This window comes from Cetorhinus maximus, chromosome 6 (genome assembly GCF_964194155.1).
Source record: "Cetorhinus maximus chromosome 6, sCetMax3.hap1.1, whole genome shotgun sequence".
Classification (NCBI taxonomy): domain Eukaryota; kingdom Metazoa; phylum Chordata; class Chondrichthyes; order Lamniformes; family Cetorhinidae; genus Cetorhinus; species Cetorhinus maximus.
In genome coordinates, this window is record NC_135884.1 from 51,267,586 (window position 1) to 51,283,177 (window position 15,592).

At 42.5% G+C, this 15,592-nt stretch overlaps 1 protein-coding gene across 2 annotated transcripts in view; it reads left to right on the forward strand.

The window, feature by feature from the left end:
* The first annotated feature begins 6,106 nt into the window (after positions 1-6,106).
* The window catches only part of gxylt2 (glucoside xylosyltransferase 2), a 50,994-nt gene continuing 41,508 nt past the window's right edge, over positions 6,107-15,592 (forward strand). The window contains exons 1-2 of one of the 2 annotated variants that reach the window (XM_078543725.1): positions 6,107-6,566; positions 7,548-7,589. In XM_078543725.1, the coding sequence (XP_078399851.1) occupies positions 6,307-6,566; positions 7,548-7,589 (302 nt within the window). In that variant the 5' untranslated portion in view covers positions 6,107-6,306. The remainder of the gene's footprint in view (positions 6,567-7,547; positions 7,590-15,592) is intronic. The other variant, XM_078543726.1, reaches the window with a different exon arrangement.

Genomic DNA, 15,592 nt, shown 5'->3' on the forward strand with positions numbered 1-15,592 from the left:
CATTATGTGAGTTCTCAGGTGATTTCTTGGAGTTATCTTTCTTACTTCTTGTTTGGTACAAGAAAGCAGCTTACTGTGCAGTTTCTGAAACTACTGTAAGGTAGCTTGTTATTTTATATATATAGAGCGATAGATGCACCAAACACAAAAGCAGTCTTTGTCCTACTATTTTGGATAAAACAGTGTGTTATACTTAAGCTGGAGTCAGTAAACTAATTAAGATTTCAGATAGGGGCGGGTAAACAACAATTGAGCTTCACTTATACCAAGTAGGAACAAGAAATTTGAAGATTGCAAATGTTGAACCATTTAAGACTGAGATTGTTGCTTTTGGGGGTACAAGTCTCCCCTTTAGGCGTCAAGTACAAATCCTGGTCCAACATGGCGACTATAAGTACATATTGTACCATAATTTCATTGGTAGCACAACTAAAGTAGAACACCATCTACTAGAATATTAGTATACATGATCAATGGCTACAAGCCTAACTAAGGAGCGTTGACTCATTCATGGGATGGGCCACTGGCAAGGCCAGTATTTTTGCCCACTCCTAATTGCCCTTAAGAAGGTAGTGGTGAACTGCCTTCTTGAGCTGCAATCCACGTGTTTTAGGTACACCCACAGTGCTGTTAGGGAGGGACCTCCAGGTTTTGATCCAGCCTCAGTGAAGGAACGGCAATAAAATTCCAAGTCAGGATGGTGTGTGGCTTGTGGGGTGGTGCGGGGGGTGGGGGGGGGGGGGGGAGCAACTTGCAGGTGGTGGTATTTCCTTGTGTCTGCTGCCCCTGTCCATCTAAGTGGTAGAGGTCACGGGTTTGGAAGGTGCAGTTGAAATGTCCTTGGTTGTTGAGTGATTGGGAAGTGAAGTTGAGGGATAGTACCCAGTCGGGTTCAACAAGGCAGTAGATCTGGCCCAACATGTCCCACGTTGCATACCAGCAGCTTTAATGAGAAGCTGAAGGTAATTTTGAATGGTCTAATTACACAAGACAACATCAACAATGCTAATCTCATGGACCAGTTCAATGGTGGTCTTCCATAAGAAGCACACTACACATCTGCTGGATCCTAAAGACTTAACAAGGCTGTCAAGTGAGAGCATTATCCTCTGCCAATAATTGAAGAGGTCGCTATATGCCCACACAGTGCTAAATTCTTCATGATTCTCAAGGTCCAAAATCGATATGGGCACGTGAATCTCAATGAACAATCGTTTTATTGGTGCAGGGGCAGGAAGAGAAGCATTGCTGGAGATGCTCTGACTGCAATCAGAACCAAGTGAAGGTAGTCACATTGAGATGGGCAATCATGGAGCAGCTAATTATAATGATCTTTACAGTCACCAACCCAGACAAAGAATGCTATCTGTTTCAAGAAGATGTGTTTTTCATGATGTCATTCAACCCCAAATTAGTTTATAATAGTTCTGCTTCATTTTATTCCAACTTTTGGGCCTACACCACATCTTCTGAGCTACTGGGTCTGTCTCACTTGTGGAGATATTGTTAACCATGTAAAATACGTTTCCAATAAATTCTCTTCTCCTCTTTATCTATATTGCCTAATTTCAGAAATGATTAAATCCTGATTGCACTTACTTCAAGAAATACAGTTATTGTGTGTGATGTATTTGATCTAAATTAAACAAAGCTCACAAAAGAGTTTATTTGCAATACAGTCTCTTCAAACCAGAAATTGCAGCTGACTAAATGGCAGGCAGAAGGCAAAATCATTAAGAGCACATTTATTAATAGATTGGCGGTGGTGTGTTATAGATCACTCAGGGAGTCTGAATTGCTATGGCAGCATGTACTTTTATAAGCATGTTGTAGTGTGGAGCTATGGATGGTGATGGGAGAGGCTCCAACTTTCTTTCCATCACATGGCTGACCAGGAATCTCTCCCACTCTTACTACCTGCCATTGACATGGGTTGAAAGGATTTGCGGGTTGATGCTCAACCTGTTTGGCTACATTATGAACACATCTCTGTTAGCTATCAAGTTCTGGAGTAGGACTTGAACCAAGAATCTCTAATTTAGAGGCAGGGATCTACTCACTACATCACCAAGGGATTAGATAATCCTATTTCCTTTGAAAAAATAATAGATTGTACAGTTCAGTATATTAAATTGACAAGTAAGAAGATATGGACAGTTTCAACTGCTACTGAAGCTTTAAGCCACTGGTATACTATTCTAAAAATCTAATTAGTGCTAACCTCCAAATAATCAGTCAGAGAATATTGATTTATTGAACTTGAATTCAGAAGATTGGACTTTAATTGACAATCAGTTACATCCAGGGCAGAGAGCTTTGCAAATTATTGATTTTGCCAACTTTATAGCAGACACTAGTTGCTTTCTGCACAAGTTAATCTGAAATAAAACAGACTATGCTAGAAATGCACCACTGATCAGTCAGCATCTGTCCATGCATTTTTGACGGTGACTTGCCCGTCCCCCTTCTCAATCTTCACAAAGAATATCAACAGGCTGAAATGCCTACACAGCCTCTTCAAAGTTACCCCATATTCTGCCACTCTTCAATCAAGTGTTCATAAATTGCAATTTTTAGCTCCCACCACTAGGCTACCTCACTGCACGTGTCTAACACAGCACTTGGCACTTTATAGAATTATATAAATTGAGCAGAGGAAAAGAAAGCAATACACTTCTGGTGACCTCTGAATTTGCTTCAAGTCATTTGAAAGTAAACTACATCCGTGGCAAAAAAAAATCTATCTTGTGTTTTTTATGTCACCCATGGTAGATCCTTTAGAATCTGACTTACGATTCTGATGTCAGGGACAGTATTATTCCAAGGTGGATGAAAGTGCACATGGGCAGAGTGGTGAAGGAGGAGGTATGGGGTAGAGTAAGTCTTGGGACCAGAATACAGCAGGGGAAAGGGAAGAAGGTGGAGAGGAAAAGAAAGTAATTCAGTCATTCCTCGCAATATTATTCTTTTGGAAACAGTCATCCATATTTAATGATGTGTTTGTTCACAACCTATTTATTTGTTGTTAATCCTACTGACTTAATCATTTATAGCTTGTGGCATTACAATTGATTGAGTTATATATTGAATGAGTTGTTTGTAGCCATATCTATTGATGCTTATTTATTTAACTGTTGATCGTCCACTCTATTATTCATTTATCATATTTGTTCTTTGCAGCCAAAATTCCATATAGTTTATTTATTTTATATTTTGGAGACTAAGGTGTCAAGGTTTATTAATTTCAAAAGCCAGTTTCCAAGCACTGGCCATTGGTGGATTAAAGTGCTTTGTGTACTTTCACTGTATTTGCTGACTACATGTTGGGAAACAAGAATTATGGATCCCAGGGAGGTTGGGTGAGGGAAATGAGTGGTTAAGCAACAATTCCAGTGTGGTGGCTTGCAAGGTGGAACAGTCTTGGGAGGGTAGAATTGGTGAGAGAAATTAACTAATCAGGAGTAGGTAGAGGAAATAGGACTAGAAGTAATAAGACTAAACATGAAAGAAAAACAAGACAGAAAAATGTTACAGGAAGTAGGTTTTACACTTATGGACATTGGATGCTATAAGCAGTATTTTTAATATATTATAAGTTGATCTCTTGTGGTGTCACTCCTGGTCAGTTTGAGGATACAATCTTTTATCCCATGTATTTTATAATATACTGTCACAACTGCTGATAAGCTGCATTGCATTTTTATTATGCATTTTTGGTGGAAAGTTAGTTGTATTGTTGGCATAAATCCCATGATTACGTTCATAGATGTAGTGAAAATGTAAATCAGAGGCTATGATTGTACCTCTATGTTTGATTTAAGTATGTATCAAATTATATCACTTTCATTGTAACAAAACCCAGGATGTGAAGAGAGATTATTGACGAGGTGTTCCAGAATGCACAGGGGTGTGTGGCAAGTTGTTTATACAGCAATAATGGTGGTTAGGTAGTTCTTGAAGGCTGCTGCTGGATAGTGAGTGCAGTATGGCCTGGGACCATTAGGCAAGTGTATCACTGGGTGTGGGAATGGTGGGAGAAGATTTCTGAGTTGTGAAAGTTGTACAAGTGGTGTTGAAGCGTGGCAGTAGTAAGTTGGAGGTTGGGCATTGTGTCAGTTTTGGGAGGGTGACACTGTATTAGAGTGTGATTCTGAGTGAATTTCTGTGATTATGTGATTCAGAGTACTGGGAAGGGTTTTTTTTTAAATAATTCATTGGGTATAGGTGTCACTGGCTTGGCCACCATTTATTGCCCATCCCTAATTGTCCTTGAGAAGGGGTGGTGTGCTGCCTTCTTGAACTGCTGTGGTCCATGTGTTGTAGAAACACGCACAGTGCTGTCAGGGAGGGTGAAACCAGATAGGGAGTCCTCAGGGTATAAGACCACTGTGGTCTGAAAGGAGCAGCAGAGCCCTGGTATGTAAGAGGAGCAAAATAAGGATCATGGGCTGTGAGACATCTGAGAGAGGGGGGATAGGGTAGGCAATGATGTCATGGTAGAAGACTGGGTTGATAGAGAGTTGTGCCTGTCCTGGGAGAGTAGTGGAGAGGAGTAATGTTGGGATCTGGGAGTACAGAACAGATTGCCTGAAGCTGCAGTAGTGTTGGGGAAGTCCATTTTTTATTATTTTAAAAATTTATGGAATTTTTTTCATGGAATTGAGAGTTGTTTTTAAATTCTGTCACAGGATGCGGGTGTCGCTGGCAAGGCCAGAATTTGTAGCCCATCCCTAATTGCCCTGGAACTGAATGGCTTACTAGGGCATTTCAGAGGGATATTTTGCAAATGTATAATTACATTTTCAGGACCAGAGAGGTTGTTCAGAAGTAATTATGGTTTAAACTAGAGGGGTTGTGGTATAGTGGTAGTGTCACTGAGCTAATAATCTAGAGACCCATATTAATGTTTTGAGGCATAGGTTCAAATCCCATTGTAGCAACTGGTGAAATTTAAACTCAGTTAATAAAACCTGGAATATAAAGCTAGTCTCAGTAATAGTGACCCTGAAACTACAATTTTTTTGTCAAAAAAAACCATCTGGTGCACTAATGCCCCTTTAAGTGCCCCTAGCGCTGTCTTGACCTGGTCTGGCCTACATGTGATTCCAGATCCATAGCAATGTGATTGACTCGTATTGCCCTTTGAAATGGCCTAGCAAACCGCTCAGTTCAAGGGCAATTAGGGATGGGCTAATGTTGGCTGAAAGGATTTTTAAAAAAGCTTATTAAAAACTCATCCAACAAGGTGTAACTTTTTCAAGGGTTTTAACCTTAGTGTAAAAAGTGGAAGTTCATGTCAATTCAGTAATTCTAATTGATTTGCCTGCGAGGACTTGAACAGCGCATCCTGTGGAGGAATAGAGAATCACTGACAGCAAATTCCGGATTTTTGCATTTAACTGTTACGTGCGAACACCAGAAGTTGCTGTCAGTTTTAAAGAGTAATGACGGTAAACACTGTTAGATTCACCATCATTACAACTGCAAAACCCGGCCCATTAATTTTCCCCCAAGCTTACTATTCTTTCAGTTTTAGGGTTTGAGAGAAATCTACACACTCGATGCCAACCGTTTTATTTTTCTCTTTGAATTTGGCATTTTTTTCTTCTTTGGCACATGAAACAACATTTTTGGTCTTGCTTTTATATATTATGTAGCATATATTTTCCTGACAGAATTGGCTTTAATAAGTATATTTCTGTCTGGGAAGCACTATCATAAGATGTGAATGCAGTGCTACCAGCGACTCTGCTCTTTCAACATCTAAGCACCAACAGCCAGTCTATGCCATTTTTGGAACTTTTTTTTAAATGGGTGATATTATATCGTTCTCCAGCTGAATATTACAAAAGAACAAACACATTTCTAAATTTGCAAGGGCAAGGGAACTGCAAAAGCTAGAAACCTGAAGTAAAAAGACCACAGTGCGAATCCACAAGAGCATTTGCAATTTTCCAGTTGCTATGCTCTTGAAACAAACTGCAACACCAACTCGCCCCACCTCAACACTGTCAACCAGCTAAAATGATACAAGCTTTGAAGGGTTAAATACAACCCGCCCCCTTTTTAGTGATGGGGATGCGATATAGCGCTGTCTCTTGCCGCCTGAGCGGAAGATGCTGAGGGGAGGGTTTGTTACGTTGAATGGGGGGCGTTGTGCGCGCTGCACCAATAAAGCAGAAACAAGAGGCCAAAAAAAAAAGTGAAATCTGGAATTAATTTCCGACAAAGTATGAGGAACTTTACGGCAACAAAGTACACAGCAAATGACGTGGATGTGGGGAGCGGATCTTGTGAGCTGACACAATGAAACTTCACTATAATAAATTGGCTGTAATCGCTGCCTGCCTGGCTGCTGGCCGCCTGCTCCTCTATCTGCTGCTGGGCAACTCGGCTGCTGAACCACCACCGCGAACAGACCAAGGGGCAGCTTTGCAGGTCGCCCAGGGAGTTCGGGGTCGATTGGTTACTCACCAGCCGACCGCCTTCCGCTTGCTGCATCGGCCCATTTTAAGCCAACAGCCACGTCTCTTCACAAAAAGACGCAAAAAGCCAGCGAGCGACAGGTAAGAGCTGGGGGAAACGCTCCGACCCTGTTTTGCATTGTAAGCAGCGGCCAGTCTCAGCTCCAGCTCTGTGTGCGGGGCACCAGGCAGCTCTCATTGCAACCCAGGCACTGGGCTTCAGAGTGGCATCCGAGCTTAAAGCAAAGTGAAGGAATCTCTTCCTGAAAATAGTTTAGATTTGTCACTAAGTGCTTCAAAATCTTTCCATCTCCATAGATTTGTACACACTGCGGGGATCTCGGCAATGGATGAAAGTATTTTCTGAACTACAAACTTGTTCTCTAAGGAAACATTGTTTTTCTTTGCTTACGTAATATGCCGCTGGCTACAGCACATATGCCATTGGTTTTCTTCAGGGCATAATGTACGATGCGATTGTCTGTGTGAATGATTCTGGGGAGTGGCGGCAGTGTTCGGGTACATTGCTGCATTCCTCCACCACTATCTGTCTTGTGCTCTGACAGATATTAGTACGAAATTTTAAAAATTGTGATTATTTTTGACGAGCTAGTAACAAGAATATCTACTTTTTTCTATGGCTACAGTTAAAAGGATTGTTATTTGTGTTTGTGGAATGTTCATGCTTTGCAGAGGCTTTCGGGCAAGGGTTTAAATAGCAATGTTTGAGTGCAGGAAGTTTGAACTAAGACCATTGCCTACCCTCTATTTATGAACGTCTGTATTTTGATCTCCTTTTCCTCTATCAAAAAGCGTTTTCCCTTTTTTGTATAACCCGACCCCCATAAACAGCAACTTGCACTTATGTAATACATTTAACATAGTAAAATGTCCCAAGGTACTTTATATATCTAAATGATGGGTTAAAATATATGTCTTATCTCCTAACCTTACCTTGTCACTTTTCCTGTTATATACCTCTCCACATTTGTAATGAAAACTGACAATGTAAACATTGCCCCACTGTAATTATAACCTCTGGTCAGTAGTCGTGCTCTAACACCTCAGTTTTGCATTTCCCAGCTTCTGCTCTGTTCAAACTGATATGACTTCTGCTTTCCAAAGGTGTGTACGATTTGATATTTACTTCCTATTTTTTGTCACTGCAGCAAACAGTCAGGCATATAAACTGCTTTTTCTTGTTTCTAAAATTATAACCTGTTATTGGTCTTCGATTTGGGTGGGTTTATTGCTGCTCGTGACTGTCCAGAGTAGGTGGAATGATGAGTATGTGGTAATTGCCTGTGAAGCTACAGCATGACGGGATGCATAGTTGCTGTTTTTCTCACTCACCAATGGCAGCAGCCTTCACAGGATGTTGGAGTGATCTTGTGTTTCAGATGTACTCATGTTTTTAATTTTACATCATTTCATTTATAAACCAGTCCATTTCTAGTAATTATGTTTATGGAATCCTTTTAAAGTCTTGCTCACAATTAACGTAACTGGATTGAGGAGGCAAAGTTTTAAAAACTCATTTTGGCCTTCATGCTGCCAAGGATGTGGGAGAATATTCCTACAACTCTGTTGACTAATCTATGGCTCTACCTTCACCAAACCATGAAAGGTTGATTAGCACACAACAAAAAAGTCAGTTTACATTGTTTCCAATGGAACCACACCATCCTGTGCTCTAGGTACCTCCTTTTGAAGACCATTTATAATGTAGAGTCCTATACAGGTTGTGGCAATTCTTACCCTTATCTCAGGCATCTCATTCTGACAGCATATAATCCTCATGGGAAGCCTTATTTTATGAATTGTGCAGAACTGGATCACCTATCTGAAGGGCTAATATGATACAATGGACTTGCTGTCATTTGTTGTAATTGAACTAGAGCGTTGCAAACCACGGATGGATTTCTTTCATATTCATTTTACTTCATCAGATTGTTTGTCTGATGTGTAGTAAATGAGCCAACTGAAAATTAGGCAGAGCAAAATGATGACAGGATAATTATAGGTGAGGAAAGCCATTTGGCCCATTTTCATTCAGCTATCCAGAATGGCCATATAGTTCCTCCTTCCCCAGCTAGTACACCTCCCTTTCACCTGCCACCTTTGCAGCATCCACTTAATTCCTAAATGATGCCAGTTTTCTTTTCTTCACCCTGTCCAGGGAGTCCATTCCACATCCAGTGACCATGGTATAAATCATAAGTTTGCCTTTTACTACTTTTAACCTATTCTAGCAATTCATTTCTATTCACTTTCCAGATTTACCTTTTTCATACTGTTTACTATCTACTATATCTTTATAAGATCACCTCTCAGCTGACCTCATTCAAGGCCTAAAAAGGCTTTTATCTTGTCTTTCCTCTTAACTCAGACTTTTGTTCCTAGGCATTAGCCTCATGGCTCTTCTGCACAAGGCCACCAATGATTAAACTTCTCCCGGTGTCTCAGCAACTAAAATGGCCACAGTGCTTGAGCTGTAGACTTAGCAGAGTACTAGAAACTTTGAAAGAAGGACTTGCACTTATATTGCGCCTTTCACAACCACCAGATGTCCCAAAAGCACTTTATAGCCATAGAAGTGCTTTTGAAGTGTAGTCACTGTTGTAATATAGGAAACACGGCAGTCAGTTTGCACATTGCAATCTCCCACAAGCAGCAATCTGATAATGACCAGATAAGCTGTTTTTGTGATGTTGATTGAGGAATAAATATTGACAAAAACGCCAGGAATAACTCCCCTGCTCTTTAAAATGGTGTCATGAGATCTTTTATTTGCATCTATTTAACGTCTCATCCAAAAGGCAACATCTCCAACAGATCAATTCCACTGATGAACTCCACAATGGCCGGAGCCATGAGCCCAGTTAAGATGGACATATAATAAAGCAATGGGGAAATCCCATCTCATATATTTATGCAGATCTACATCTCAGAATGTGGACAGGAAGTTTGTCACTTAGTCATTATGTTGCAAAAGCTATTTTGTTGCACAGGAAAATCAAGCATTCCAGTTTTACCATGTTTCCTATTCCCCTGATGCTTGTTTTGAGTATCAAGGTTATTGGGCCTTGTAATTACTAACTTCTGACATAATTGCATTTGTTACAATTTGTGTTCTCTTCTATCACTATTTATTGGGCCAAAAAAGCTTTATATTTTGACATGAAGTGAATAATGTGCCATTGGATTCATAATTACGCAGAAGCAATTCATCAGCAGGACAGTGCTTGACATAAAAAGCACTTGAAATGCTCCAAAGAATATTAAGTCCAAAATATCACTGCCCTTCTCAGAATGTTTTAACTGAATCTTTGCTAAACATTTCATGAATGCTTCACCTCTGCAATGTGAAGCTGGCAGGTGGAGAGGGTACTATTGAATGTTTTAGGACTGCTGCCCAGATACAATCCTGTTTCGCTTTAGAGTGGAAGCCAAATCCTATGAAAAACAAAGATGATATTTCTCAGTAAGCAAGCAATAGTGCAAGTAATCCATTTTGGCATTCTGACAGAATGCAGTATTCTAAAGTGTTTACTTTTTGACAGCTGCTTTGCATGGTGTCAGCTTTGGCTCATTGTTAACTATCTTGTCTTTAAGTTAAGATGTTATGGGTTCAAGCCCCCCTCTAGAAGCTTGAGCCTATAATCTAGGCAAACGCTTCAGTGTGGTACTGAGTAAGTGTTGTAGTGTCAGAGGTGCTGTCTTTTGGGCGTTATATTAGAACAAGGCCCTGTGAGCCGCCTTAGTGTATGTAAAAAAAAAAAAATCCCATGGCACTTTTGAAAGAATACTTCTGGTGTCCTTCTCAACATTTATCTCTCAACAACACCTGAAAAGGGATGATCTGGTCATTTATCTCATTCTTGTTTGAGTGACCTTGCTTTGCACAAATTGGCTGGCACGTTTCTTGCATTGCAACATTGACTGAACTTCAGAAGTATTTCCTTGGCTCTGAAGCTGTTTGGGGCAGCCTGAGATTGTGAATGGAGTTAAAAGCAGCAAGTTCTTTCAAAGCAAACAGCTTGGCTTTGTGTACAACAGATGTTCCTGTAATTGTTTTACATGCATTTAAGACATTTGAGTTTTTGGCATGATCGACACTTTACAAATCTAAGCTAACTCTCTCTGAGTAGCTGAAATTTTTCAGGGAAAACATTGGTGGGAGATATCCAGGTTGGTGGCACACATAGGCAGGTGGTGGAACGTCCTTGGTGATTTTATAAGGAAGAACCAGTTAAAGGCCAGCAGATAGAGAAGCTGGCCAATTAAGGGTAGCAGGGGGCAGCTCGTGTTGAGGTGCCATTTTTAAAGACACATTTCCAGCATTCAGAGAGGCTGCACAGGCTAAAAAGGAGGGGGTCCATAGCAATGGAGGCAACTGAGAATAGCTGCAGTACACAGAAGGGTCACTGCATGATTCAGCAATGCTTCTGTGAGGTGCTCCTTCAGGCAACAGGACTGAGCGGAGATGTCCTGTTTCCAGCAGATGGGAGGAAGTGACCATCAAGCCTAATGAAGGAGACATGGCTGGAGGTGTGAGGCATAATAAAGCTGCTGCTACTTCTTTGGCAGTCCCTCAGGATGGAGGATACTTGCTTCCACTCCGGTTCTGAGATGGTTGATTGTTGTAAGGTTATTTAGTGTCTCACTAAGAAGTCTGGAGGCTTGTGTGGTTGAACATAAACTGTTTATTGTTAACACACAATTATATACATATCTCCAAGGTATAGTCCTAACTAGGTGCTATCTTCATGCCCACTTCTCCCAGACACTCCCTACACACAGTCTGCCATCTTGTAACCCTCTACGTCACAATGTAGGTGCCCCTGTTCGCCAGCCCCACATTAACCCTTGCTATGCCAAACATCCTTGCACTACACTGATAAGTCCAATGCACAATCTTCAGACTCTGCCACATGTGGGGCAGGTGGTGCTTGAAGGGTCGGATAGATTAGTTATTGGACGTTTGTGTGCTCCTCCGATGCCTCAACTTTGCCTGTGTGTTCCCGATGAAGTATCTCGACGTGTTGGTGCCTTCCCGAATGAACCTTCTCCATTTTGGTCCATCACAAGCCGGGGTCTCTCATGAGTCAACAGGGATGTTTGATATCTTCAGGATGATTTAAGAACATCCCTAAAGTGTTTCTGCTGTACTTCTGAGAATCTCCTGCTACTCCTGAGTAGCGCAGTTGGTTTGGGAGTCTGCTGTCAGGCACACAAATTACATGTCCCGGCTAGCAAAGCTGGTTTTGAGGGATTAGTGCCATAGTAAGCAATTGAGGTGTCATTGCACCAACCTGGATCCAGCGCAGGAAGAGGTTTAAAGACCTGCTGTGATCCAGAAAGGCAAGTGGCATTTAGAATTGCAAACTGGAAGTCCCGCATGAATTAAAAAGCACCATGAAATGTTGGACTAGATGGCTTACCATGGGGCAACACCAGGCACCATTGTCCACATTGAGGCGCCCAGTTCACATGCATCCAAATCCCATGGTCAGTGATTGATGAATGCTGCATCGAGATGGCTGAATGGCTGCGTCAGCTTGCCATCAACGTGGTGACACCGATGGAGGAGAAGACCATGCTCCATGCCAGGGCAGCCAGTCGCTGAGGATGAGGCAGGCTTGGAAGTAATGAAGAGTGATTAAAGCAATGGTTGCATCCAATATTCCCCAGACCATGCATAGCCTGTGGCACCTCTGTGGGCCTTTAACGCCACTGAAACTCCTGATCCAGGAGATGCACCAGGGGTTGGTTGAAGAAGCAGCTGTTTCACATGAAACATCTCTGTCCAGCAAGTACAGCAGCAGGTGAGGAGGAGACCAGGCCTCCTGTAACACTGGAAATCTCAGAGGATGCAACTCCAACTGAACACACTGTCACTTCATTCCAGCGCAGATACAATCACAGCAGTGAGCTTTGTTGAATGTGTAGGTCGGGTGACAAAATCTGGTGAGCAATGCAGAGACAATCACTCCCTGTGGAGAGGCCCAGTGATGCTCAGCTTCAGACAGATGATGAGTCTTGGGTATCACCAGCAAAGCTATAGATGCTTCAGCAGCAGCGTCAAATGTGTGAACATCTGTTTAAGTTTTCAGAGGTAGTGCAGTCCCATGTGTGAACAATGAAAGAGTCCACGTATGATGTGAATGGTGCCATACCTCTAGCATGTGAACGCATGGTGTCCTCCATTGAGAGGATGGTGACCATCATAAAGAGACACATTGAGCTTAGCAGCAAGTGGATTCAGGGGGTGTGCACAGACCTCCATAGCATTGCCTCATCCACGAGGTGTCGGAATGATGGGTGGGCAAGATGAGCCAGCAATGCATCTCTCCATTGCCAGGAGTTGAACCACTCAAGCCCACTTTAGGAGTGCATGTGGGGCCGGAAAGGGCAGAGGAAGGCAGGCTGAAGGCTGTGAGGGCTCCTTTCTAGGCGTTTTGATCACTGGAGGCAGATCCTTGGTCCTTTGTCAATGACACCAACATTGCATACCGGTCTGATAATTGAGGTGGCCCCTACACAGATGCAGGTGACCTCAAATGTTCTGGGTCCAGTAGTGCTCAGACATTCAAAGGGTGCAAGCCAAGGCCAGCTGATGCACCAAAGTAAGAAAAGCAGCAGGCTGTCTTCACATCAATTCCGGACGCAGGGACAGCACTTTATAGAAGTGAAGTAAGCAGGCCCTTAAATGCATCGAATAGCACTTGAGGTTTCACTGGGTGATAATTGTTTGTTCAATGCAGAAACCATTTAATGTTTTGCTGAGTTAAAGGTCTTGACATTTAATGTTTAACAACTTATGTATTTTTTTTCTGCAGCAGTTGAAGGTGGCCAGATGTGGAATTAAATGCATACATGGTTTGTAAAAGTGAGCGCCTCATGACTGCCTGTGTTGACAGGTGACCTAATGAGTGCAGAAAGCAAAGGGTCTCTGATGAAAGGTCAGCAAGGCTGCCTGTGGAACAGAAATTGGTTCAGTAGCCCCTTGTGTCTGCTGTTCAGAGAATCGCGGGTCTCCTGGCCACACATGTCATTGACTGGTGAGCTGGGCCCTGTGGTGCCATCTTCATTGGTTGGCATTCTTTGAGCCATCTCATAATCATCCTCCTCTTCTGAGGATGCCACTTGCTTGTTGCCTTCCTCTGGCTCCTGCTCTACTACCCTCTGGAGCACCAGGTTGTGCAATACACAGCAGTAAACAATAATATGGGATACTCTTGAGGATATGTATTGCAGGGCTCCTCCTATTCTATTGAGTGCCTCATCTTCAGTAGGTCAATGGCCTGCTCAATAGTGACCCTTGATTCATGTGGCACTGCTTGTATATGCCCTCAGCCTGTGTACAGCGGTTAGAAGCCATGTCTTCAGCTGATATCCCTTATCCCCAGCATCCAGTCATGAAGGAGTTTGAGTGGCCTGAAGAGCCGAGGCAGTTGGGACTGTCTAAGGATGTAGGACTCGAGTGATCTGAAACACATTTCTGGAAACCTCTCACATGTCTACAGTAATGGTGTACGGTGGTCACAAACAACTTGAACACTCAAGGAGTGGAGCCCTCTCTGTTCGCAAAAGGCACCTGGCTTCTTTGTGGAAACCTTGATGGCCACATGGATATAGTCAATGACCCCCCTGTGCTTGGGGAGCTACAGACATGGCCTTGAAGCCAACTGTCCTGTCGACCTAACTGTTCTGATCGGTTATAAACTTGATGTATTGTCCAGCCATACATAACATGGCATCCACAACCTCCTTTTTGCAGCAATAGGCCACTGACTGAGGGCTACCACAGATTTCCATATGATTCCTGGAATGAACCGCAGGCGAAAAAGTTGAGTATCAATGACACCTTTTAAGGCTACAGGCATTGTTCCATGTTCCAATGGCATCAACTCCTGCTCCACACACTTGTCTGGAGAGACACAATCTTCACAGACCTCGGTATTCAGACACCTCCATTAAAGCTGAGCCTCTAATGGCACACTCTCTAAGCTGGTTAGTGCCTTCTGTGACAATGATGCTTCCCCCTCCTTGTCAATGTCCAATGGCTTCCTCATCTTACTGGAACTCCTCTGGCTGCTGCACAGGTGCTCCATGTGACTGCATCCCCACCTCTACGTCACTCTCCTCTTCACTGGCCTCCCCAGAACCAAAAAAATCCTCCACTATGATGAGCCTCTCAAGAAGTTTGTCCTGTCTCCAGCTGCAGCTGTGGAGCTGGGAAACACCCATTCATTAGCAGCACTTCAGCCCAAACTTCATAATGCCATTTCTTCAACAGCCTGAAGACTGCTTCTCAGTATGGTTGCCCATTTCCTCCAGAATTCAGCTACCTCTCAAATTTTGCCTTCTTAAGTAGGCGTGACTCTAAGCCTCCCATGCATCCCATGCGCCATTGGTAAAATCGGACAAAGGTAGGAAAATACCTGACAATTGACTGTTTAGTGATCTTCATTACCTCCCCGCTGCCGATGTCTCTTACAAAAATCCATCCCGCCATCCGCATTTCATAAAATTGGTCAGCAGGAAGATAACGTCAAGGACCCAGTCCAGCCTGGCCATTCCTGGGTGCAAATAATTTTACCAGTCAACCTCTACTCCGTTCCCGCTGCCATGGGGCTGGTGAAATTCGGTAATACTGGTTTCCCTGGGATGTCTGTCGTGCTATCCTCTTTTTTTCTGTTGCAAACAACAAAATCCGAATTAATTAAAAATATGAATTCTTTAAATTTCATCAAATAAATAATCAAATTTTGTTTGAATTAATTCACTCCTATTTCTACTGCATAATGAAAAGAATGAGAAAGGTGTTATGATCTCCATAGAGACCGATGGCCTTTAAAAAAAAAGAAATTCAAGCTTCCGGTGAATAGCTGAAAGGATGACACAAAGTTTCACATTTTAAGACTTTGCTGTAGCAAACAGACTAAAAACACTTTTGACTAAACACTTTTTATAGGCAAGTTACATTTACAGGACAGAACTTTCCCCTTTTACTTCGAATGGCCTCCTTCTGCATTGTAAAGATCCTGTGGGTTCAATCGAGGTATTCAAAAGGGAATAGGATTGCTATCTGAAAAGAGAGAATGTGCAAGGGATAAGGCAGG